General features: G+C 45.8%; 2 protein-coding genes across 2 annotated transcripts; both read right to left on the bottom strand.

The window, feature by feature from the left end:
• On the bottom strand, positions 1-835 carry LOC123451035 (uncharacterized protein C6G9.01c). The gene has a single exon (XM_045128051.1). The coding sequence runs from the start codon at positions 697-699 to the stop codon at positions 145-147; it is 555 nt and encodes a 184-aa protein (XP_044983986.1). The 5' UTR covers positions 700-835; the 3' UTR covers positions 1-144.
• Positions 836-1,834: 999 nt separating this feature from the next.
• Positions 1,835-4,739, bottom strand: LOC123447326. Its single transcript, XM_045123916.1, has 6 exons — positions 4,303-4,739; positions 3,468-3,582; positions 3,115-3,320; positions 3,008-3,035; positions 2,240-2,348; positions 1,835-2,145 (listed from the first exon to the last, which is right to left on the bottom strand). Exons 1-6 carry the CDS (start codon positions 4,540-4,542, stop codon positions 2,064-2,066), a joined length of 780 nt encoding a protein of 259 aa, XP_044979851.1. The 5' UTR covers positions 4,543-4,739; the 3' UTR covers positions 1,835-2,063.
• Positions 4,740-26,502: the final 21,763 nt, after the last annotated feature.

Here is a 26,502-nt window from a genome sequence, read left to right as displayed (position 1 = left end):
TCAGAGAACCAAAATTCCATTTCATCCAATCACATGCCTAAGCACATGGTTATCGAATCAACCGAGCATTACAACAAACACCACGACGACGAATGTCACCTGAGTACATCACCTCAGGCAGGGAGGACCCCTGAACTGAAAGGCTCAGAAGCAGCAGTCGCAGTCGAAGGGGCAGAGGGCGGTGCCGCCGGCGTCGGCCTTGCCGAACCCAAGCTCGTCGGCGGAGTATATGGTGAGCCCGTCGTTGGTGCGCCGCCGCGGCCGCTTCTCCTCGACCTCGTCGTGGCCGGGCTCCCAGCCTCTGCCCCCGGCCTCCTTCTTGCTCTTCTTCTTGCTGCCCCCCTCGGCCTTGCCCTTCTTGGCCTTCTTGCTAGCCCCCTCGGACTCCTCTTCCTCCTCCTCCTGCAACTTGCGCTTCTTGTCGGACTTAGTGGCCTCGAAGATCTCGTCGATCTCGTTGCTCTCCTTCTGCTTCTTCGGCTTCGGCTTCTTGGCAGAGACCTCCTTGCCCTCCTTCTGCTGCTTCGCCTTCTTGGCGGAGACCTCCTTGCTCTCCTTCTGCTTCTTCGGCGTCTTCTTCTTGGCCGCCGCCGCCGCCGTCTCTCGCGTCTCCGCGGGTTCCTGAGGGTCGGGCTTCTTGGCGTCGATTGAGGGGTTGGGGGCGGAGGGCTTCTTCTTCTTTTGGGACTTGGTAGCCATTGGAGGATGTGGCGTGGGGGATTCGATGCCTCTGCCGGCCGGAGGAGGAGATCAAAGGCCGGAGCCGATGAGGTTCTTGGGGGTGGCGGCGCGGCGCGGGGAGAAGGGTTTGCGTAGCGGCGAGCGGGGAGACAGGAGGGGGGGAGGAAGATGGTGGGTCGAGCAAGGCCTCCAGGCTTTGGATTTCGGTTGGGCCGACCCAACGTACAAACATCGATTTAATAAGGCCCGTTTGGAAGCGAGATTTCTCAAAAATAATAATTAAACATTAGTTTTTTTTATGAAGATTTTTGTGAACAGAAAAACATCATAGTCCTCTTTGGAAAAAAATCATAGTCCTGATATATAGCAAAAAATACATCCGAAGTCTGTTTAGATGAGGTGGGACCAAGGAGGAGCCTGCCTAGGCGCTTCTGCCATTGTTTGCAGATTCATCTCGGACCCAACAACACTAAAAGCGCTTGTTCTCAAAGAAGCTATGGCTCTAGCGGATGATCTTTATATTCAGAGAATTCATGTGGCATCGGACTACAAGGTGGTGGTTGACGACAATCAGAAGAGAAATCTATCGAGTTGTGGTTTGATTGTTCAGAAGATTATAGACCACTCTATTTATTTTACTTTCTGTATAAGATCGTTTATGAACGTAAGAGCTTAAATTTTAAAGCTCATAATTTAACGAAGCATGCACTTACCCTAGGAGGTGGCAGTCATGTTTGGTTAGGTCACACGAGAAATCTTCCTTCTGTCTTTGTAAACATTGTAACGAATTAATAAAGCTTCATGAAATTGTCTAAAAAAATTGAGGTGGGAAGGGATGGGGCTGGTCCAAAGAGACGGTGTTTTCTGCAAATGCGAGTAGAGATCTTTTTGCAAACATGCCACACATCATCATCACCGAATTAAGGCCCATTTCATATTTCATCCAATTCAGTGAAAAAACCAGCAAAATTCATATGGAACTCCCATCACAATTCATCTGAACATCTGGAGTACTTGACATTTCACGTCAGGTGGCAGTACCATGAACAGCTGTTTATCGGAAAGCAGTTCCCAGTTCACAGGAAAGCCAAATCAGTTCAGGGAGACTCCGGCGACCGGCATACAACAAACATGCAGAGCAGAGGCCCCTATATCACTTGAGAGACTTTGATACATTCAAGCAGACAGTTGCCCTCATTATTCACACACGATGAGAGAAATCGTTATCATTTCCGAAGTCACACCACATGTGAACAACGAATAATTCTCACATAAACCATATCACACAACACATATGTACAGTTGACGCGACGAGTTTGTATTTACAGTTTGCTGACCGTTGGGCATGATCTTGATGCCACTATTCATTGGCACCTGGCACCTCACAATGCCTTCATGATAAATTTGGTGGAGACAACAGCTCCTTTGGCTGCCATTTTCAGGACAGCACGACTCCTGTACAGCCTGCATCCAACCGCAAAATGACAATCAGAACGACTCTGTTTTCGCTTCTAAGTTGTAACGCCAACATACAAATTTTGCAAGATGAGAACTTTACCCTGCTATTGTGATCCCCCAAGTTGCCAGTATGTAAATCACCTTTCCAGCCTCCCAGAAACTTATCCATTTCTTCCGGTCTGTGATGCTGCTCAATGCCGTTGCAATAGCTGCTTGAAAATTAGAAGTTAGAATCTATATCAAATCAAACAAAGATGCAAGTCAAATGTGCACTAATATATATAATTAAGCTAATGTCAGAGAAACATGTGTTCCACTCTGAAATAAAGAATGCCGGAGAACAAGGGCAGAATAAACTATCATCCACCCTCAACCAAAGTAAGAAATACTTCAAATAATGGCTAACCAGTCCAAGTCTCTAAGATAGGACCACATGTGATAGTTGATCATCTCTATGATGCCCTGACCGAAGAGATCCTCCAGAAATTAAGAAGATAATGCATGCAACAATTGTAGTATAATAGCAAATTGCATACACCCATCTTCATGACATAGCAGTGAGTTGTTAATCTCCACAATGTCGCAAGTTACATGTGAAAAAAAAGGACTACTGAGAGTTGAACGCACTGGGTCTCCATTGTGAACTTGAGAAACTACACGGCCTATCTTAGAAATACTGGCTTGTTTTTCTGTCAGCATGCATTTCTCCATTGTGGTGAGCTTTCTCATGATAGCGCTAACTAGATAGACCTGATTAATAAACCCATGTGTTTGTATCGCTCTTTTAAAGCAGATTTCAGAAACAAAACAGCATTTAGAAAATTATAAATTTTAACTGTAATGGCAAAAGCAAGGAGGATAGTCATACCCTTTTGCAGCTCTTTTGATGATAATGACTGGAGAAAAACAACAAACAGTTAGATGTATCAACAAGCAGTGCTGAAGAGGATGTGTCAACTCTTGGAAATAAAATACCTTGGACTTTGGATCTTCAAGAATGCACCTAGCAACAAATGTAGCAATAGCATCGACAATGTCATCGTCATTAACCATCACATAATTTTCATCATCAATTCCACTAATTTCCTCCAAATTACCCCCAGCAGTATCACAGGAAACCAAGAGCCATGACCCATTCTTCCCCTCATCTTTAGTGTAAGGAATATCTCCAATATCCACCTCTGTTTGATTCAAATAGAAATCAGAAAGATGTTAGCTTCATAATACTAATTGCAGAATACAAAACAATGAAGTAATAAACAGTTGCTATAATGCTATCAAATCAAAGTTCAGAAACAAACTTAACAGAGGTTTTAGCAAGGATGAACCTGTCACACCGCCAATAGATAGTTTGGTATGTTGATGCAGCGGCTCGTCTCGTACTTTCTCAAGATGAGCAAGGAAGCCAGCATTGTTGACTGATGCTACAAGACGATTATGCAACTGCACCACAAAATCACATCGTCAAAAGATGTCAGTCGGCATAAAAAATAACCGAATAATTATATAAGCTGAATAACATGTCATTGCAGCATAATGAATACATAAGTTTATACGATTGATCTTGAGTTCATATCGTGGAGATATTAAACGATCAGCTCTCGTCACACTGTAAACTTAATCTATCCCAACACCATCTTTAATAACATGGAGCAGAATGCTTAGAAGTAACTCAACCATACGGCTGTGGCTCAAAGTTGCCCACAACTACAATGTTGCATCTTGATGTAATGCTGAATCATGCCGAATCGCAGACATATATGTGTTGTATCTAACAATGAAACTAGGGTGCTACTTCTCCAAAATGTTTGAAGTTCTAGGTTTGCCATAAGTTAAACTTCTTTAAGTTTGACCAAGTTTATAGAAAAATATACCAATATCTACAAACACCAAATTAGCTTCACTAGATTCATCGTAACATATATTCTAATACTATATATATTTGATGTCGTAGATGTTAACAGAAATTTCTCTAAAGTTGATCAAACTTATATAAGATTGACAAAGGACGAACCTAGAACATCAAAGATCTTGAAACGGAGGTACTATATGTCAATGTAATCAGATAGGCAAGTGCTTCTAACAGTTAATCACGCACCATCGTGGTGAAAATAGGTAAGAACAATGTTCTAGGACGTGAAAGAGGAGGGGCAAGGGGCTCACGTCGGGAGGGCACTCCTGCGAAACACAGGGCGCGCCCTGAAGCTCGCGGAGGAGGGCGAGGTCGTCCGCGAGGCGGGCGCGGAGGACGGCGTTCTCGGCCCGCAGCCGCGCGGCCTCCGCCCCGTCCGTCGCGTCCCCGTCGTGGTCCGGCGCGTGGCCGGAGCGGTGCTCGTAGGCGTAGCGCGCGACCTCGGCGATCTCGACGAGGGTGTGGGCGACCTTGGGGATCTGGTGCGCCATCACCGCCCCGGTCGATCGATGGATCGGTAGCTCGGCTGGTGGCCCGGTCTCGCCGGCGCTGGCGCTGGCGCGACGGCGAGGGGAGGCGCGATCGGCGGAACGGCGGCGAAGCAAACCCTATCCACGCACGCGACCTCGGAAGACGGAAGCGGACGGTGTGCTCGCTCGATTGGGGGTTGGGGTTGGTGCCGTGCTCCAGACCAGGAGTCGAACGAAATTGAGGGGTTAAGTCATGTTAAGGTGGGCCCCACTAATAATCATCCGATACACTCGTTGACCTTGTCGTGCTCGTGCCTTCGGAGTTCGGACTTCGGAACATGTCCAACAGCCGACTCCAAAATCCAAAAACACATATCTCAGGTCCTGTTTAGAAACCACTCAGATTATATAATTCGGTTTTTGTAATTTATTCTGTATTTAAATAAGACATATTATGATGTAGATTATTAAAAACATACAATTTACTCTAACCCATCTAGATTATTTCTATAAATCAGATTATATAATCTATCTTCATAATTCAGAATATCATAATCTATTATAGTTTCAAACAGGACATTAGAGCGTGGGACTGCTTTTCTCTTTAAAATTCAGCTCTATTTAAAACAAAAAAATAAAAAAAGATAGCTCCTATATGGACGTCAAACATTCTCTGTATGAAATTGCTCCAAAATAAATTTAATTATGTGAAGCTAATTTTGATTAAGTGGAGCAGTCCCAAACAGACCCTTACATTCTTAAAAAATCGATCCCCAACCCTACCAATTCATTAAGGATAACATTATCATTCATCCGGCTGATGCACACGCGAGCATGCCCCCGCTTGTGTAACTGTCCGATCAGTTATCATCGAGCGCTTGCGCTGGTCACAAATCAGTCCAGCGCAGTCAGTTTTTTTTCATGTAATAAAGGGTCTTGTTTCAGTAGATTTTTGCAACACATGACTAGTCTCAGAAAAAAAAAAACGGATGGTGAAGTTTTTTGCTGCAACTCGGGTTTTGTTTCAATAGATTTTTGCAACATATCTTTTGTTTTAGAAAGAAAAAAATGTTTTGGTGGTGAAGGTTTTTCTTTTCACCATGGAGTGGTGAGGTTTTTTTGTGCAACAGCCTTGTTTCAGAATCATAGCCCGAGTTATAGCATCGGAGGAGTACGCGACGTTAGAGAGTGAGTGGTCAGACATTATGCAACATGAGGCATGTTTCAGAAACATAGCTCCAATTGTAGAAAACGTCGCAGGAGCGACACGCGGTCGTCACCGTCATGAGAAGTTTCTGCAACAAAGACCTATGTTGCAGAAGTTTCCGCAACACCAGCTTTCTTGCAATGGTGGAAGACGTAACTCGTCCGCATGATGATGCCATATCGGACGAATCATAACGGCTCAATCTTTTGAAAAGATCATCCGATGGACGCGTAGCACTGCCGTAACACATGCACACGGTCCACACCAGCATCATAACATGTCAGCGTTCAGTTTGCAAAAAAGCCATCCCCACTACTCCAATTCTCTCTGACATGCAGTCTTTCACGTCATCTTTTTCTCTCTTAATCCTTTAGGCCTTTTCTAATGCATCAGTGCTTAGATGAGATGATAAGTATATTAAAAACCTTAGCAACTAGTCTTTCTAATGCATAGGTGTTTAGATGAGATGCTAAGTATATTAAAAACCTTAGCAACTAGTCTTCCTAATGAATAGGTGCTTAGCTTTTGTTGCTAAGCTTCCCTCATGTAATTGTTTAACAATTTAACTTTTTAAAGCATTGGTTGATAGTGATTTTATATAGGTTCACATGTTTAACACCGTTTCTTTTTGGGAACACTGTAATACTCTATTTTTTTCTTTGATTACTTTGCCACATCATTTTTTTCCTATGTGTCACCCTTAGCATCAGTGCACTAGGAAGGGCCTTAGTTTTACAGTGAGGATCCAACCTCTGTAGTCCTTGAATTAATTATAATTACTCCTTATACTACACATCGATTCCTCTCCTCAACCGACCATTCCTAACTCCAAGCACGTACGACAATTTCTAGCCAGTGTCCTTTACATCTCCCGCATATTCTACTCCACGCAGAATACGAAAGAAATGAGTGCTTCTCCCTATACCCCACTATCTAAAGCCTCTTCTGTTTATCCATGAAGGAAATTTGAGATTAACAAACTGATGAATCGAGGAAATGTTTACCACATCAAGCTTTGTGATGGATTGCAGAGCGCTCGACGGTCCTGGTCGTGCACAACATCGTTAAGGTCGTGCACTTGCCATGTTGAATCAATCGTCGACATCGATTTACAACGCCAAGGTCAGTGTGCCTCTGGCCTTGTGTGACAGTCCGATGCCGACGTTTCAGAAGATTCCTCCTTCTATTCCGTTTTCGTCGTGTGGTTAGTTTTATTTGTTGCATCATCATGTAGATTGCATCGTCACATCATGCATGACATCTTGCATCGTCGGTCGCGTGTGGTGTTTTGGGTGTTGTGCTTCGAGTGATCATCGAGTCGTAGAGCGATAGTAGTTCCCCCTCTCTCTCCTCTTATTTTATTTTATGGTTTTGCTAAAGTTCCATTTTAACCCCTACTTAAAAAAAGGTTTGTCTTCTTTTAAAGAAAATCATTTTATTAAATGTGGGGGCAACCCTTGGGTTTTTATTTTATTACTCCTTGTGTTTTATTTTAAAACCGTCTCATTTTCTTTTTCTCTTTTAAAGAGCTTTATTTTATTCTTTCAATAAAAGGGGTTTGATTTTATTCTTTTGTAAAAAGGGTTTTAATTTTAATTCTTCAAAAGGGTGTTATTTTTAGTTGTTTTAAAATGCCCAACTATTTCTTATAGCTGGGGTATGGTTTTTAAAGGAGCCAAAGAGGGAGAGAGGCCCAACCGGCCCAAGTCCTCCCGTGCCCTAGCGAGGCCTCCTCGATCCCTCTCCTCGTTCCCGCAGCGCCGTCTTCCTCCCGTGGCCTCCCAATTCCCTCTCCTCCCCATCGTCGCGAGCCGCCTCCAGCGCCCCTCCCCGCAGCCGCTAGCTCCTGCGTCGCTCCCCTCGCCCTCGTCCCGTCGCCGCTCGCCGTCATATCGTTCCCGGCCATCGCGAGGCCCTCTGCGCACGACCGCCGTCCTTCCGCTGCCCGCCTCTAGCTCCCTGCGCCTGCTCGCGAGCCCCGCGCCGCAGCCTCGCCTGCCGCAGGAGCTCGTCGCCCTGGCCTCGCGAGCTCGACAGCCCCGCTGCCTGCGCCCTTTGTCGGCGGGCCTCAGCAGCCCCATGCCGCGGCCTGCCTCAACCCCGCCGATGCTCGCCCCGTCGACTTGCTGTAGAGAGCCGCTGCGCTGTGGCCTTCCCTCGCCGGAGCCGGAGCTCGTCTCCTCGCCGTCGCTCGCTTGCCGAGAACGCCGACGCCGCCCCTGGGACCAGTTCCCGCGTCGCCCTGCCTGTGATGCTGCTGTTGTGCTTGCCCGCCGCCTGTTGCTCTTGCTGCTGCCATGTCGCTTTCTGCTGCTAGATGCTGAAGCTAGCTGCTGCTTGCGAATCGTGCTGCTGCTAGGCTGTTGCTGTTACTTGCCCGTTGCTGCCAGCTAGCTGCCGTTGCTGCCCGCCAGCTTGCCTGTTGCCGTTGTGCGCCGATGCTAGTAGCTGCCTGATGCTGTTTGTTGTTTGCCTGTCGTGGCCGAAGCTGCAGCTGTTGCCGCTTGTGTTGCTGTCGGCCGTTGCCAGCGTGCGGCTTGCTGGGTTTGCCTGCCTGCGCACCGTGTTGGATGTTGCATGTTGCTATGGTTGCTAGCTGCTAGGCTGCTTGCTTGCTTGCATTTGCTGTTGCTAGCTTGCTAGGTGTAGCTGTCAGTTAGATGTAGGTTGTTGCATGCTGTTGCTAGTTGATGTAGATAGCTGGCTGCGTTGCTAGTTGCTGTAGATGTTGCTTGCTGTTGTGTTGCCTCGCCTATCGCCTTTCGGGACCGTCGCCGGAGACCGTGTGCACCTTCCCCGCCGCCGTGGAATCGACAAGTTTGCCGCGAGCACCACGTCGTCCTCGACGACCCCCGGAACGTGTTCGGCTACCGACGCAAAGACCGTGTACCGACGCCAAGAGTACGACTACCGTCGATGAGACCGTGTACCACGACGACTTCCACTACGACCTCGACTTCCACGACGTCCACGACGACCGTTGTTCCCCTTCACCGAACCGAACCGCTCCGATGTGCACGCTCCGAAGGTATAACGTTGATACGTTGTCGTGTATCGTGTATAAGTGATGTATGAATATATGTATGTTCGTGCAGTATATTAGCCCGTTGCACGTTGTCTTCTTTCCGTCGCGCCTCGACACATGGGAACCCGGTAACCGGGATCACCCCATCTTTATTTACCGTTCCCACACACGCTTCCAGATCGTGGCACCGATATCTCGTTGAGTATCGGGATAGGTACGTTGCCGTGGCATCATTTCCGTCTTGTCGACATAGTTCCCCTTTCGCTCACCGTGGCGACATATGTTTCTTCTCCTCTTGCCGTGGTGTGATGACTTGCATGCATGACGCATTCATGGCATATATATCGTGTGTTGTATGTTTCTTGTGCCGTAGCTCCGATCTATGTTTCGCGTGTTACCCGACTAGGATGTCATGTAGGATCGTCGCTACACCCTTGCCATGTTAAAAACATTTAATATTGTCGTGTAAATAATCGAGAGTGAACTAATAATTAAACGTGGAGTTTCGTCAATATGTAACCCGTTGCATGTCGAGCTTCATTTAATGTGTAGTGTCTGCGTGAGGTGAATTGCCATGTCATCCCTTGCATCTTTGAACTGATCATGCATCATAGTAGGTTATGCATCATGTTGTGCATCGTGTGGTGAATATTTGTGTTGATGTTTGTTTCCGGTTTGCCCGTCTTGATAGAGTTCCGCAAGCGTGTCGGAATATGAGGACCCATTCGACTACGTTGGTACGCCGACTTCACGGAGTTGTTCTTCTTCCAAGCGGGATCTCAGGCAAGATGACCATTTCCCTAGATACCATTACTATCATTGCCATGCTAGTTATTTTGATGCTATCGTTATGTCTCGTTGCCTACCACATGTTAAAGATTAGCCTCTCAACAATGCCATGAAAACCTTCAACCTGTTCAACCTAGCAAACCACTGATTGGCTATGTTACTGCTTGCGTAACCCTGTTGATAGCGTTGCTAGTTGCAGGTGCAGTTGCTTCCATGTGATAACATGGGTTCCTTGTTATATCACCATATTAAATGCTATTTAATTTAATGCACCTATATACTTGGTAAAAGGTGGAAGGCTCGGCCTTTCTAGCCTGGTGTTTTGTTCCACCTTTGCCCCCTTAGTTTCCGGCTACCGGTGTTATGTTCCATAATTGAGCGCTCCTAACACGATCGGGGTTGTTGTGGGGACCCCCTTGATAATTCATTTTAGATTAAAGCTGGTCTGGCAAGGCCCAACTTTGGTACTACATTTGCCTAAACACCTAATAAAAGTGCATAGGGACTTTCCGGACCCCGAGGATAATTTAATCAACCCCTGGGCCAGTGCTCCTCATGAGTGTTGGCCCCACCTGAGCGATGTCCGGCGCCCCTCTGGTCACCCGGAGGTTTAGCGATCCCGACGTCTAGCTCATCCGTCGTGTCCTGAGAACGAGGTACGCGACTCCTATCGGGATCGTCGAGACGTCGCGCGGCCTTGCTGGATTAGTTTTACCTTTGACGGAATATCTTGTGCATCGGATTCCGGCGATGCTTTGGGTAATCTCAGAGTTGAGGTTTTCCACTAGGGAATCCGACGAGATCGCGAGCTTCGTGATTGAGGATTTCTATGCGGCTTGTGGTAATTTGTGATGGACTAGTTGGAGCACCCTTGCAGGGTTAAATCTTTTCGGAAAGCCGTGCCCGCGGTTATGTGGCAATGTGGAAACTTTGTTTAACACTGGTTCTAGATAACTTGAAGTTAACTTAATTAAAATATGCCAACCGTGTGCGTAACCGTGACTGTCTCTTTCGTGAGTTCCTTCTCCGATCGAGGACACGGTGGGGTTATGTCTGACGTAGGTAGGTGTTCAGGATCATTCATTCGATCATCAGTAGTTCATGTCCGTTATGCGTAGATCTTCCCCCTCTTAGTTCTTGTACTCGTAAGTTTAGCCACCAAATATATGCTTAGCCGCTGCTGCAACCTCACCACTTAACCATGCCTCACCCATTAAGCTTTGCTAGTCTCGATACCTTTGGAAATGAGATTGTCGAGTCCCCTGTGGCTCACAGATTACTACAACACCAGTTGCAGGTACCGGTAAAGGTTATTTGACGCGAGCGCGTTGATTGTTCATTTGGAGTTGCCTCTTCTTCTTCTTCTTCTTCGATCTAGGATGGGTTCCAGGCCGGCAGCCTGGGATAGCAAGGATGGATGTCGTTCTTATTTTTCTCATTTGTTTTCATCCGTAGTCGGACCCTGCTCTTACTCTTGATGATTATCTAATGTACTGATGTGACTCTGATGTAGCTTGTGGCGAGTGTAAGCCAACTCTGTATATATATCTCTTCTGTTCAGTACATGTACTTGTAACATATCCATTCTTGCGACACGACGAGATGCGCTTCTATCCCTGACGAGGCCTTCGTGCCAAATTGAGGATAGGGTCGCATCTTGGGCTTGACACCTTGCCTTAGCCGCCGTCGTTTCCCCATGTGGCTGTTGGGGAACGTCGCATGGGAAACAAAAATTTTCCTACGCGCACGAAGACCTATCATGGTGATGTCCATCTACGAGAGGGGATGAGTGATCTACGTACCCTTGTAGACCGTACAGCAGAAGCGTTAGTGAACGCGGTTGATGTAGTCGAACGTCCTCACGTCCCTCGATCCGCCCCGCGAACAATCTCGCGATCAGTCCCACGATCTATTACCGAACGGACGGCACCTCCGCGTTCAGCACACGTACAGCTCGACGATGATCTCGGCCTTCTTGATCCAGCAAGAGAGACGGAGAGGTAGAAGAGTTCTTCGGCAGCGTGACTGCGCTCCGGAGGTTGGTGATGATCTCGTCTCAGCAGGGCTCCGCCCGAGCTCCGCAGAAACGCGATCTAGAGGAAAAACCGTGGAGGTATGTGGTCGGGCTGCCGTGGAAAAGTCATCTCAAATCAGCCCTAAAACCTCCGTATATATAGGTGGGAGAGGGGGGGGCCTTGCCTTGGGGCTCAAGGAGCCCCAAGGGGGTCGGCCGAGCCAAGGGGGGAAGGTCTCCCCCCCCAAACCGAGTTGGACTTGGTTTGGTGGGTGGGAGTCCTTCCTTCCCTTCCCACCTCCTCCTTCTTTTTCTTTCTCTTTGATTTTTCTTCCAATGCGCATAGGGCCCTTTTGGGAAGTCCCACCAGCCCACTAAAGGCTGGTGCGCCACCCTCAAGGCCTATGGGCTTCCCCGGGGTGGGTTGCCCCCCCGGTGAACTCCCGGAACCCATTCGTCATTCCCGGTACATTCCCGGTAACTCCGAAAACCTTCCGGTAATCAAATGAGGTCATCCTATATATCAATCTTCATTTCCGGACCATTCTGGAAACCCTCGTGACGTCCGTGATCTCATCTGGGACTCTGAACAACATTCGGCAACCAACCATATAACTCAAATATGCATAAAACAACGTCGAACCTTAAGTGTGCAGACCCTGCGGGTTCGAGAACTATGTAGACATGACCCGAGAGACTCCTCGGTCAATATCCAATAGCGGGACCTGGATGCCCATATTGGATCCTACATATTCTACGAAGAACTTATCGTTTGAACCTCAGTGTCAAGGATTCATATAATCCCGTATGTCATTCCCTTTGTCCTTCGGTATGTTACTTGCCCAAGATTCGATCGTTAGTATCCGCATACCTATTTCAATCTCGTTTACCGACAAGTCTCTTTACTCGTTCCGTAATACAAGATCCCGCAACTTACACTAAGTTACATTGCTTGCAAGGCTTCTGTGTGATGTTGTATTACCGAGTGGGCCCCGAGATACCTCTCCGTCACACGGAGTGACAAATCCCAGTCTTGATCCATACTAACTCAACGAACACCTTCGGAGATACCTGTAGAGCATCTTTATAGTCACCCAGTTACGTTGCGACGTTTGATACACACAAAGTATTCCTCCGATGTTAGTGAGTTATATGATTTCATGGTCATAGGAACAAATACTTGACACGCAGAAAACAGTAGCAACAAAATGACACGATCAACATGCTACGTCTATTAGTTTGGGTCTAGTCCATCACGTGATTCTCCTAATGATGTGATCCAGTTATCAAGCAACAACACCTTGTTCATAATCAGAAGACACTGACTATCTTTGATCAACTGGCTAGCCAACTAGAGGCTTGCTAGGGACAGTGTTTTGTCTATGTATCCACACATGTAAATGAGTCTTCATTCAATACAATTATAGCATGGATAATAAACGATTATCTTGATACAGGAATTATAATAATAACTATATTTATTATTGCCTCTAGGGCATAATTCCAACAGTCTCCCACTTGCACTAGAGTCAATAATCTAGCCCTCACAACATCATGCGAATTACATTGCAATAAATATAACACCCATACAGTTTTGGTGTTGATCATGCTTTGGCCGTGGAAGAGGTTTAGTCAGCGGGTCTGCTACATTCAGATCCGTGTGCACTTTGCATATATTCACGTCCTCCCCTTCGACGTAGTCGCGGATGAGGTTGAAGCGTCGTTTGATGTGTCTGGACTTCTTGTGAAACTGCGGTTCCTTTGCTAAGGCAATGGCACCCGTGTTGTCACAGAATAAGGTTATTGGATTCAGTGCGCTTGGCATCACTCCAAGATCCGTCATGAATTGCTTCATCGAGACACCCTCCTTAGCCGCCTCCGAGGTAGCCATGTACTCCGCTTCACATGTAGAATCTGCTACGACGCTTTGCTTGGAACTGCACCAGCTTACCGCACCCCCATTAAGAATAAATACGTATCCGGTTTGCGACTTAGAGTCGTCCGGATCTGTGTCAAAGCTTGCATCAACGTAACCTTTTACGGCGAGCTCTTCGTCACCTCCATACACGAGAAACATCTCCTTAGTCCTTTTCAGGTACTTCAGGATATTCTTGACCGCTGTCCAGTGATCCACTCCTGGATTACTCTGGAACCTACCTGCCATACTTATGGCGAGGCTAACGTCCGGTCTAGTGCACAACATTGCATACATGATAGAACCTATGGCTGAAGCATAGGGGACGGAACGCATATGCTCTCCTTCTTCATCAGTTGCTGGGCACTGAGTCTTACTCAATCTCGTACCTTGTAAAACTGGCAAGAACCCCTTCTTGGACTGTTCCATTTTGAACGTCTTCAAAAATTTATCAAGGTATGTGCTTCGTGAAAGTCCTATCAGGCGTTTTGATCTATCCCTATAGATCTTAATGCCTAGAATGTAAGCAGCTTCTCCTAGGTCCTTCATAGAGAAACTTTTATTCAAGTAATCCTTTATGCTCTCCAAAAACTCCACGTTGTTTCCAATCAGCAATATGTCATCCACATATAATATTAGAAATGCCACAGAGCTCCCACTCACTTTCTTGTAAATACAAGATTCTCCAACCACTTGTATAAACCCAAACGCTTTGATCACCTCATCAAAGCGTTTGTTCCAACTCCGAGATGCTTGCACCAGTCCATAAATGGATCGCTGGAGCTTGCACACCTTGTTAGCATTCTTAGGATCGACAAAACCTTCGGGTTGTATCATATACAATTCTTCCTTAAGGAAACCGTTAAGGATTTCATAATCGAAAAATGCAGCTATTGCTAACATGATTCTGACGGACTTAAGCATCACTACGGGTGAGAATGTCTCATCGTAGTCAACTCCTTGAACTTGTGAAAAACCCTTTGCCACAAGTCGAGCTTTATAAACGGTCACATTACTGTCAGCGTCCGTCTTCCTCTTAAAGATCCATTTGTTCTGAATAGCCTTGCGGCCCTCAGGCAGTACCTCCAAAGTCAACACTTTGTTCTCATACATGGATCCTATCTCGGACTTCATGGCTTCTAGCCATTTGTTGGAATCTGGGCCCACCATTGCTTCTTCATAATTTGCAGGTTCATTGTTGTCCAACAACATGATTGATAAGACGGGATTACCATACCAATCTGGAGCAGTACGTGGTCTCGTCGACCTGCGTGGTTCGACAGAAACTTGAACCGGAGTTTCGTGATCATCATCATTAACTTCCTCCTCAACCGGCGTCGCAATGACAGAGGTTTCCCCTTGCCGTGCGCCACCATCCAGAGGGATGAGAGGTTCGACAACCTCGTCAAGTTCTATCTTCCTCCCACTCAATTCTCTCGAGAAAAGCTCAGTTTTTAGCAACAAACACTTTGCCCTCGGATTTGAGATAGAAGGTGTACCCAACTGTCTCTTTTGGGTAACCTATGAAGACACACTTTTTCGCTTTGGGTTCCAGCTTCTCAGGCTGAAGCTTTTTGACATAAGCATCACATCCCCAAACTTTAAGAAACGACAACTTTGGCCTTTTGCCATACCACAGTTCGTATGGTGTCGTCTCAACGGATTTTGATGGTGCCCTATTTAAAGTGAATGCAGCTGTTTCTAATGCATAACCCCAAAACGATAACGGCAAATCGGTAAGAGACATCATAGATCGCACCATCTCTAATAAAGTACGATTACGACGTTCGGACACACCATTACGCTGTGGTGTTCCAGGCGGTGTCAACTATGAAACAATTCCACATTGTCTTAAGTGAGCACCAAACTCGAAACTCAGATATTCACCCCCACGATCAGACCGTAGGAACTTGATCTTCTTGTTGCGATGATTTTCAACTTCACTCTGAAATTGCTTGAACTTTTCAAATGTTTCAGACTTGTGCTTCATCAAGTAGACATAACCATATCTACTCAAATCGTCAGTGAAGGTGAGAAAATAACGATATCCGCCGCGTGCCTCCACGCTCATCGGACCACACACATCGGTATGTATGATTTCCAACAAGTCACTTGCACGCTCCATTGTTCCGGAGAACGGAGTCTTAGTCATCTTGCCCATGAGGCATGGTTCGCACGTGTCAAGTGAATCAAAGTCAAGTGACTCCAAAAGTCCATCAGCATGGAGTTTCTTCATGCGCTTTACACCAATATGACCTAAGCGGCAGTGCCACAAAAATATGGCGCTATCATTGTTAACTCTAACTCTTTTGGTCTCAATGTTATGTATGTGTGTATCGCTATCAAGATTCAATATGAACAATCCTCTCACATTGGGTGCATGACCATAAAAGATGTTACTCATAGAAATAGAACAACCATTATTCTCTGACTTAAAAGAGTATCCGTCTCGCAATAAACAAGATCCAAATATAATGTTCATGCTCAACGCAGGTACTAAATAACAATGATTTAAGTTCATAACTAATCCTGATGGTAACTGAAGTGAAACTGTGCCGACGGCGATTGCATCAACCTTGGAACCATTTCCTACGCGCATCGTCACTTCATCTTTCGCCAGCCTTCGTCTATTCCGCAGTTCCTGTTTTGAGTTACAAATATGAGCAACAGAACCGGTATTGAATACCCAGGCACTACTACGAGAGCCGGTTAAGTACACATCAATAACTTGTATATCAAATATACCTGATTTTTCTTTGGCCGCCTTCTTATCTGCCAGATACTTGGGGCAATTGCGCTTCCAGTGACCCATACCCTTGCAATAGTAACACTCCCTTTCAGGCTTAGGTCCAGCTTTGGGTTTCTTCGTCGGATTGGCAACAGGCTTGCCGCTCTTCTTTGAATTTCCCTTCTTGCCTTTGTCGTTTCTCTTGAAACTAGTGGTCTTATTCACCATCAACACTTGATGCTCTTTACGGAGTTCAGACTTTGCGACTTTCAGCATCGCAAACAACTCGCCGGGAGACTTGTTCATCCCTTGCATGTTGTAGTTCAACACAAAGCTTTTATAGCTTGGCGGCAGTGATTGAAGGATTCTGTCAGTGATAGCCTCTTGCGGGAGTTCAATCCCCAGCTCAGCTAGACGGTTTGAGTACCCAGACATTTTGAGCACATTTTCACTGACAGACGAGTTTTCCTCCATCTTGCAAGCATAGAATTTATCGTAGGTCTCATACCTCTCGATCCGGGCGTTCTTCTGAAAGATAAACTTCAACTCCTGGAACATCTCAAATGCTCCATGACGCTCAAAGCGACGTTGAAGTCCCGGTTCTAAGCCATACAAGACTGCACATTGAACTACTGAGTAGTCCTCCTTACGTGCTAACCAAGCATTCTTAACATCCTGATCAGCCATAGCGGGTGGTTCATCTCCTAGCGCAGCATTAAGGACATAATCCTTCTTCCCAGCTTGTAAGATTACCAGCCCAGTCTACAAAGTTTCTTCCATCATCTTTCAATTAGCTTTCTCTAGGAACGTATTAAAATTCAGGGTGACTGTCGCGTGAGCCATGATCTACAACACAAATATATTCAAAGTGGACTTAGACTATGTTCAAGATAATTAGAGTTTAACTTAATCAAATTATTCGCTAAACTCCCACTCAAAAAGTACATCTCTCTAGTCATTTGAGTGGTTCATGATCCACTTACACTAGCTCAAGTCCGATCATCACGTGAGTTGAGTATAGTTTCAGTGGTAAGCATCCTTATGCTAATCATATCATCTATATGATTCATGATCGACCTTTCGGTCTTGTGTATTCCGAGGCCATGTCTGCACATGCTAGGCTCGTCAAGCTTAACCCGAGTGTTCCGCGTGCGCAACTGTTTTGCACCCGTTGTATGTGAACGTTGAGTCTATCACACCCGATCATCACACGGTGTCTCGAAACGACGAACTGTAGCAACGGTGCACAGTCGGGGAGAACACAATTTCGTCTTGAAATTTTAGTGAGAGATCACCTCATAATGCTACTGACGTTCTAAGCAAAATAAGGTGCATAAAAGGATTAACATCACATGCAATTCATAAGTGACATGATATGGCCATCATCACGTGCTTCTTGATCTCCATAACCAAAGCACCGGCACGATCTTCTTGTCACCGGCGCCACGCCATGATCTCCATCAACGTGTTGCCATCGAGGTTGTCGTGCTACTCATGCTATTACTACTAAAGCTACATCCTAGCAAAATAGTAAACGCATCTGCAAGCACAAACATTAGTATAAAGACAACCCTATGGCTCCTGCCGGTTGCCGTACCATCGACGTGCAAGTCGATATTATCTATTACAACATGATCATCTCATACATCCAATATATCACATCACATCGTTGGCCATATCACATCACAAGCATACCCTGCAAAAACAAGTTAGACGTCCTCTAATTTTGTTGTTGCATGTTTTACGTGGTGACCACGGGTATCTAGTAGGATCGCATCTTACTTACGCAAACACCACAACGGAGATATATGAGTTGCTATTGAACCTAATCCAAGAACCTCATCGGTCAAATCCGATTCAACTAAAGTTGGAGAAACCGACACTTGCCAGTCATCTTTGAGCAACGGGGTTACTCGTAGCGATGAAACCAGTCTCTCGTAAGCGTACGAGTAATGTCGGTCCAAGCCGCTTCAATCCAACAATACCGTGGAATCAAGAAAAGACTAAGGAGGGCAGCAAAACGCACATCACCGCCCACAAAAAACTTTTGTGTTCTACTCGAGAAGACATCTACGCATGAACCTAGCTCATGATGCCACTGTTGGGGAACGTCGCATGGGAAACAAAAAATTTCCTACGCACACGAAGACCTATCATGGTGATGTCCATCTACGAGAGGGGATGAGTGATCTACGTACCCTTGTAGACCGTACAACAGAAGCGTTAGTGAACGCGGTTGATGTAGTAGAACGTCCTCACGTCCCTTAATCCGCCCCGCGAACAATCCTGCGATCAGTCCCACGATCTAGTACCGAACGGACGGCACCTCCGCATTCAGCACACGTACAACTCGACGATGATCTCGGCCTTCTTGATCCAGCAAGAGAGACGGAGAGGTAGAAGAGTTCTCTGGCAGCGTGACGGCGCTCCGGAGGTTGGTGATGATCTCGTCTCAGCAGGGCTCCGCCCGGGCTCCACAGAAACGCGATCTAGAGGAAAAACCGTGGAGGTATGTGGTCGGGCTGCCGTGGAAAAGTCGTCTCAAATCAGCCCTAAAACCTCCGTATATATAGGTGGGAGAGGGGGGGCCTTGCCTTGGGGCTCACGGAGCCCCAAGGGGGTCGGCCGAGCCAAGGGGGGAAGGTCTCCCCCCCCAAACCGAGTTGGACTTGGTTTGGTGGGTGGGAGTCCTTCCTTCCCTTCCCACCTCCTCCTTTTTTTTCTTTCTCTTTGAGTTTTCTTCCAATGCGCATAGGGCCCTTTTGGGCTGTCCCACCAGCCCACTAAAGGCTGGTGCGCCACCCTCAAGGCCTATGGGCTTCCCCGGGGTGGGTTGCCCCCCCGGTGAACTCCCGGAACCCATTCGTCATTCCCGGTACATTCCCGGTAACTCCGAAAACCTTCCGGTAATCAAATGAGGTCATCCTATATATCAGTCTTCGTTTCCGGACCACTCCGGAAACCCTCGTGACGTCCGTGATCTCATCCGGGACTCTGAACAACATTCGGTAACCAACCATATAACTCAAATATGCATAAAACAACGTCGAACCTTAAGTGTGCAGACCCTGCGGGTTCGAGAACTATGTAGACATGACCCGAGAGACTCCTCGGTCAATATCCAATAGCGGGACCTGGATGCCCATATTGGATCCTACATATTCTACGAAGAACTTATCGTTTGAACCTCAGTGTCAAGGATACATATAATCCCGTATGTCATTCCCTTTGTCCTTCGGTATGTTACTTGCCCGAGATTCGATCGTTAGTATCCGCATACCTATTTCAATCTTGTTTACCGACAAGTCTCTTTACTCGTTCCGTAATACAAGATCCCGCAACTTACACTAAGTTACATTGCTTGCAAGGCTTGTGTGTGATGTTGCATTACCGAGTGGGCCCCGAAATACCTCTCCGTCACACGGAGTGACAAATCCCAGTCTTGATCCATACTAACTCAACGAACACCTTCGGAGATACCTGTAGAGCATCTTTATAGTCACCCAGTTACGTTGCGACGTTTGATACACACAAAGTATTCCTCCGATGTTAGTGAGTTATATGATCTCATGGTCATAGGAATAAATACTTGACACGCAGAAAACACTAGCAACAAAATGACATGATCAACATGCTACGTCTATTAGTTTGGGTCTAGTCCATCACGTGATTCTCCTAATGACGTGATCCAGTTATCAAGCAACAACACCTTGTTCATAATCAGAAGACACTGACTATCTTTGATCAACTGGCTAGCCAACTAGAGGCTTGCTAGGGACAGTGTTTTGTCTATGTATCCACACATGTAAATGAGTCTTCATTCAATACAATTATAGCATGGATAATAAACGATTATCTTGATACAGGAATTATAATAATAACTATATTTATTATTGCCTCTAGGGCATAATTCCAACAGTGGCCATGTTGGCGGATCCTCATGGTTGAGGCAAATTTTCGTGTTTTGTTCCTTTTGGGTATTTTTAGCCGGATCTCACCCCTGTTCAAAAGTTTTTCGAGATCTGGCCCTTTTCTCAACCGAAAACTTCATATCACAAAGCTAAACCTAACATGAGCAGTGTCCAACTAATATTGCTCTAAAGAAAGAAACAAACATTCGGCATAAACAAAGACAAAAAAATAGTCCCAATAGTAGCGACTCGTATCGAGGAATCTACCTTGCATTCAGACTGAATTGAAAGTTGTGGAGCTCACACAAGTTCGCGCTAGAAAGCAAGGGAATCTATCAAAGATGTTAATTTTCATTTGCCTGATGCAATTCTCATGTGAAGATAGCCACATGAATGGCTTAGTTAATTGGAATAAATGAACCAAAATTGGTAGAGTTGAATGAAGATAAAAATAGTCCTGACATAAGCGACTCCAATCGCCGAATCTACGCCACATTCAGACTGAAGTTAAAACTGAAGAACTCGCAGAAATTCATATCAGAAAAGCACATAATCAACCAAGAAGCTATTGTCATTCGCCTGCTGCATGAACGTCTTGATGATTTGGAGATTTTGAACTAGAATTGTAAAAAATGAAGGCCATTGCATTTCACACACAAAACAAACTTGGAATCTTTTTTAAAACAAGCTTGGAATCAACCATAAAAATATGTATATCACAGCAAAAAGAAGCGTTGGAGCAAGCAATTAGTGAACGAAAAATTCTCTCACGCGGGGTCTAGCCAACACATCGGACGCCCATCTTTATCCTAATCCAACGATGTATGACTAGTGTGATGGATGTGTCCTGTCAGTTGTAGGATGTCTAGAGGTGTCCGATACTATTTGTGAACCACATGGAAGTAAACAATGCTCACTCGGGTCTCCAACTTATGGCCATGTAGCTCACATTTTACATTCATTATTGATTAGTATGTTTTGTAAAGAGGGACGGGAAGACATTGAAGAATTCGATGATGTTGACCGCATGGGGGCGAGGAGGATAATGTTTACAATGTGTGAGATGTTAGTGATATTTAATATGTTGCCCCTATGCTATACCAATGACATTTGGACACTCCTTATAAGTGTTGGAAATATGCCTTAGAGGCAGTAATAAATTGATTATTATTATATTTCCTTCTTCATGATAATCGTTTATCATCCATGCTATAATTGTATTGATTGGAAACTCAAATACATGTGTGGATACATAGACAAAACACTGTCCCTAGTAAGCCTCTAGTTGACTAGCTTGTTGATCAAAGATGGTTAAGATTTCCTAGACATAGACAAGTGTTGTCACCTGATAACGGGATCACATCATTAGGAGAATGATGTGACGGACAAGACCCAAACTATAAACGTAGCATATGATCGTGTCAGTTTATTGTTAGTGCTTTCTGCATGTCAATGTATCTGTTCCTATGACCATGAGATCATGCAACTCCGGACACCGGAGGAATACCTTGTGTGTATCAAACGTCGCAACATAACTGGATGACTATGAAGGTGCTCTACAGGTATCTCCGAAGGTGTATGTTGGGTTGGCGTGAATCGAGACTGGGATTTGTCACTTTGTATGACGGAGAGGTATCTCGGGGCCCACTCGGTAATACAACATCACAATAAGCCTTGCAAGAAATGTGACTAAGGAGTTAGCCACAAGATCTTGTATTACGGAACGAGTAAAGAGACTTGCCAATAACGAGATTGAACTAGGTTTAGAGATACCGACGATCAAATCTCGGGCAAGTAACATAGCGAAGGACAAAGGGAACAGCATACGGGGTTAACTGAATCCTTCACGTAGAGGTTCAACCGATAAAGATATTTGTAGAATATGTAGGAGCCAATATGGGCATCCAGGTCCCTCTATTGGTTATTGAGGTGTCTCGGTCATGTGTGCATAGTTCTCGAACCCGTAGGGTCTGCATACTTAAGGTTCGGTGACGTTTCGGTATAGTTGAGTTATAGGTGTTGGTAGCCGAAAGTTGTTCGGAGTCCCGGATGAGATCTCGGATGTCACGAGGAGCTCCGGAATGGTCCAGAGGTAAAAATTGATATATAGGAAGTCATGTTTGGTCATCGAAAAAGTTTCGGGCTCATCAGTAGTGTACCGGAAGTGCCGGGAGGGTACCGGGGACCATCGGGAGGGGTGTCACGCCCCGAAGGGCCTTATGGGCTGTGGGAGGATACAAACCAGCCCCTGGTGGGCTGACATAAGCTCCCACTAAGGCCCATGAGGTTTGAGAGGGAAAAACCCAAAGGTGGAGAAGGTGGAAAGGGCTTCCAAGTGGAAAGGAGGAATCCTACTCCTTGTAGGATTGGAGTAGGACTCCTCCACCTCCAATTTTGGCCAAACCTTGAGGGTTTGAGGCTGCCTCCTACCCTCCCTCCCTCCTATATATACTAGAGGTATTGAGGGGTTTTGAGACACAGAAAAACAGCCACGTGATGCCCTCTCTCTAGATCTGTTTCTCCTCTAGTCTAGTTTCAACGGTGCTCACGCGAAGCCCTGCTGGAATAGCTCCACCACCACCACCACCACCATGCCGCCATGCTGGAGAACTCATCTACCTCTTCGCCCCTCTTGCTGGATCAAGAAGGCAGAGATCGTCATCGAGCTGTACGTGTGCTGACCGCGGAGGTGTCGTCCGTTCGACACTAGATCGGGATGGATCGTGATGGGATCGCGGGATGGATGGTGATGAGATCGCGGGACGGGCTGCGATTTGGATTGCGAAGATGTTCCAATACATCAACCGCGTTATATACGCTTTCGCTTAGCAATCTATACGGGTATGTAGATGCACTCTCCCCTCTCGTAGATGATCATCACCATGGATAGGTATTGCGTGTGTGCAGGAATTTTTTGATTCCCATGCGACGTTCCCCAACAGTGGCATCATGAGCTAGGTTAATGCGTAGATGATATTTCGATTAGAACACAAAGGAGTTTGTGGGTGTTGATGTCCAATTTGCTACCCTCCTTAGTCTTTTCTTAATTCAGCGGTATTATTGGATTGAAGCGGCTTGGACCAACTTTACTCGTACGCTTACGGGAGACCGGTTTCATCGAGTGACATGCAACTTGTTGCATAAAGATGACTGCGGGTGTATGTTTCTTCAACTTTAGTTGAATTGGATTTGACCGAGGCGGTCCTTGGAGAAGGTTAAATAGCAATTTGCATATCACCGTTGTGGCTTTGCGTAAGTAAGATGCGATCATACTAGATACCCATAGCAGCCACGTAAAAATTGCAACAGCAAATTAGAGGACATCTAACTTGTTTTTGCAGGGTATGTGATACGTCTCCAACGTATCTATAATTTTTGATGGTTCCATGCTATTATCTTGTCAAACTTTGGATATTTTTTATGCATTTTATATCTTTTTTGGGACTAACCTATTAACTCAGTGCCAAGTGCTAGTTCCTGTTTTTTCCGTGTTTTTGACCTTTTTCAGAGGAGAATATTAAACGGAGTCTAAACGGAATAAAACCTCCGGAAAGATTTTTTCCGGAATAGAAGATACGCAGGGAGCTTGAGAACCAAGGCAAAGGCTCCCGGGGGAGGCCACAAGCCCCCTAGCCGCGGCCTGGGGGGCCTAGTAGGCTTATGGGGCCCCCGTGGCTCCTTTGCCCTACTTTTTCCGCCTATAAATCCCCGAAAAATCTGAAACCACGGGAGAGAGCCACGAAAATACTTTTCCGCCGCCGCAAGCTTCTGTCTCCGCAAGATCCCATGTGGGGCACGTTCTGGTGCCCTGCCGGAGGGGGGAATCGGACACGGAGGGCTTCTTCATCAACACCATTGCCTCTCCGATGATGGGTGAGTACTTAACCATAGACCTTCGGGTCCATAGCTAGTAGCTAGATGGCTTCTTCTCTTTCTTGGATCTTCAATACAAAGTTCTCCATGATCTTCATGGAGATCTATCCGATGTAATCTTATTTTGTGGTGTGTTTGTCGAGATCCGATGAATTGTGGGTTTATGATCAGATTATCTATGAATCTTATTTGAGTTTCTTTTGATCTCTTATATGCATGATTTCATATCCTTGTAATTCTCTTCGAGTTGTGGGTTTCGTTTGGCCAACTTGATCTATAATTCTTGCAATGGGAGAAGTGCTTGGTTTTGGGTTCATACCGTGCGGTGACCTCACCCAGTGACAGATGGGGTAGCGAGGCACGCGTCGTGTTGTTGCCATCAAGGGTAAAATGATGGGGTTTTCATCATTGGTTTGAGTTTATCCCTCTACATCATGTCATCTTGCTTAAGGCGTTACTCTATTCATCATGAACTCAATACACTAGATGCATGCTGGATAGCGGTCGATGTGTGGAGTAATAGTAGTAGATGCAGAAAGTATCGGTCTACTTGTCTCGGACGTGATGCCTATATGTATGATCATTGCTTAGATATCGTCATGACTTTGCACAGTTCTATCAATTGCTCGACAGTAATTTATTCACCCACCGTAATATTTGCTATCATGAGAGAAGCCTCTAGTGAACACTATGGCCCCCGGATCTACTTCACATCATATTTTCAGCTCCAGACTTTTACTTTGTTGCACTTTCTACCTTCATATCTTACCTTGCAATCAATCGTGAAGGGATTGACAACCCCTTTGTAGCGTTGGGGGTGTAAGTTTGCTGTTTTTGCGCAGGTACTTTGGAGACTTGCCTTGATACTCCTACTGGATTGATACCTTGGTTCTCAAACTGAGGGAAATACTTACTGCTACTGTGCTGCATCACCCTTTCCACTTCAAGGGAAAAACCAACGCAAGCTCAAGAGGTAGCAGTATGCATGTGATGTGATATGGCCAAAGACATGATATGATATATTGGATGTATGAGATGATCATGTTGTAATAGTTAAATATCGACTTGCACGTCGATGCTACAACAACCGGCAGGAGCCATAGGGTTGTCTTTAAACTAACGTTTGTGCTTGCAGATGTTTTTACTATATCGCTAGGTAGTAGCTTTAGTAGTAATAGCATAGATAGCACGACAATCTTGATGGCAACACTGTAACGCCCAAGATGCGATCCTATCCTTATTTTGGCGTGAGGGCCTCGACAGGGATAGAATCACATGTCGTCGTTTCGCTAGAATGGATATCGTTACAAGTACATGTACTGAAGAGAAGAGTATATGGAATTGGCTTACACTCGCCACAAGCTACATCAGAGTCACGTCAGTACAATACATAAACATCATGAAGAAGAGCAGGGTCCGACTACGGACGAAAACAAACGAGAAAAGGACGACGTCCATCCTTGCTATCCCAGGCTGCCGGCCTGGAACCCATCGTAGATCGATGATGAAGAAAAAGAAGAAACTCCAAATGAACAATCATCGCGCTCACGTCTTAATAGCACTTTACCTGTACCTGCAACTGGTGTTGTAGTAATCCATGAGCCACAGGGGACTCAACAATCTCATTTCCAAAGGTATCAACACTAGCAATGCTTAATAGGTGAGGTATGGTTAAGTGGTGAGGCTGCAACAAGCGGCTAAGCATTTATTTGGTGGCTAACTTACGAGTACAAGAATAAAGAGAGGGATGATCTATGCATAGCGGTCGTGAACTACTGGTGATCAAATGAATGATCTTGAACACCTACTACTTACGTCAGACATAACCCCACCGTGTCCTCGACCGGAGAAGGAACTCGCGAAAGAGACAGTCACGGTTACGCACTCAGTTGGCAAGTTTTTAATTAAGTTAACTTCAAGTTGTCTAGAACTAGTGTTAAACAAAGTTTCCATGTTGCCACATAACCGCGGGCACGGCTTTCCGAAAGATTTAACCCTGCAGGGGTGCTCCAACTAGTCGATCACAAATTACCACAAGCCGCATAGAAATCCTCAACCCTGAGATTACCCAAAGCATCACCGGAATCCCGATGCACAAGACATTCGTCAAAGGTAAAACTAATCCAACAAGGCCGCCTGACGTGTCGACGATCCCGATAGGAGTCGCGTATCTCGTGCTCAGGATACAATCGGATGAGCGCAGCGTACAGTGGCCTGATAGAAATCTCCCGAGTTGCCCCGGGTTGGCCCCACAAACAACTCTGTTTTGGACCAGCACCATCAGCACTGGCCCTCTCTGTATTATGTAGAATTACTCCTCGGGTTCATGACGCCCTATGCTTTCAATATTAACAGAATTATTATGTTGGGCAAATGTAGTACCAATGTTGGGCCTTGCCAGACCAGCTTTAATCTAAAACGAATTATCAAGGGGGTCCCCATAACAACCCCGATCATGTTAGGAGCGCTCAATTATGGAACATAACACCGGTAGCCGAAACTAAGGGGCAAAGGTGGAA

This window comes from Hordeum vulgare, chromosome 4H (assembly GCF_904849725.1).
Source record: "Hordeum vulgare subsp. vulgare chromosome 4H, MorexV3_pseudomolecules_assembly, whole genome shotgun sequence".
Taxonomy (NCBI): domain Eukaryota; kingdom Viridiplantae; phylum Streptophyta; class Magnoliopsida; order Poales; family Poaceae; genus Hordeum; species Hordeum vulgare.
This window is presented reverse-complemented; position numbering and strand designations above follow the sequence as displayed.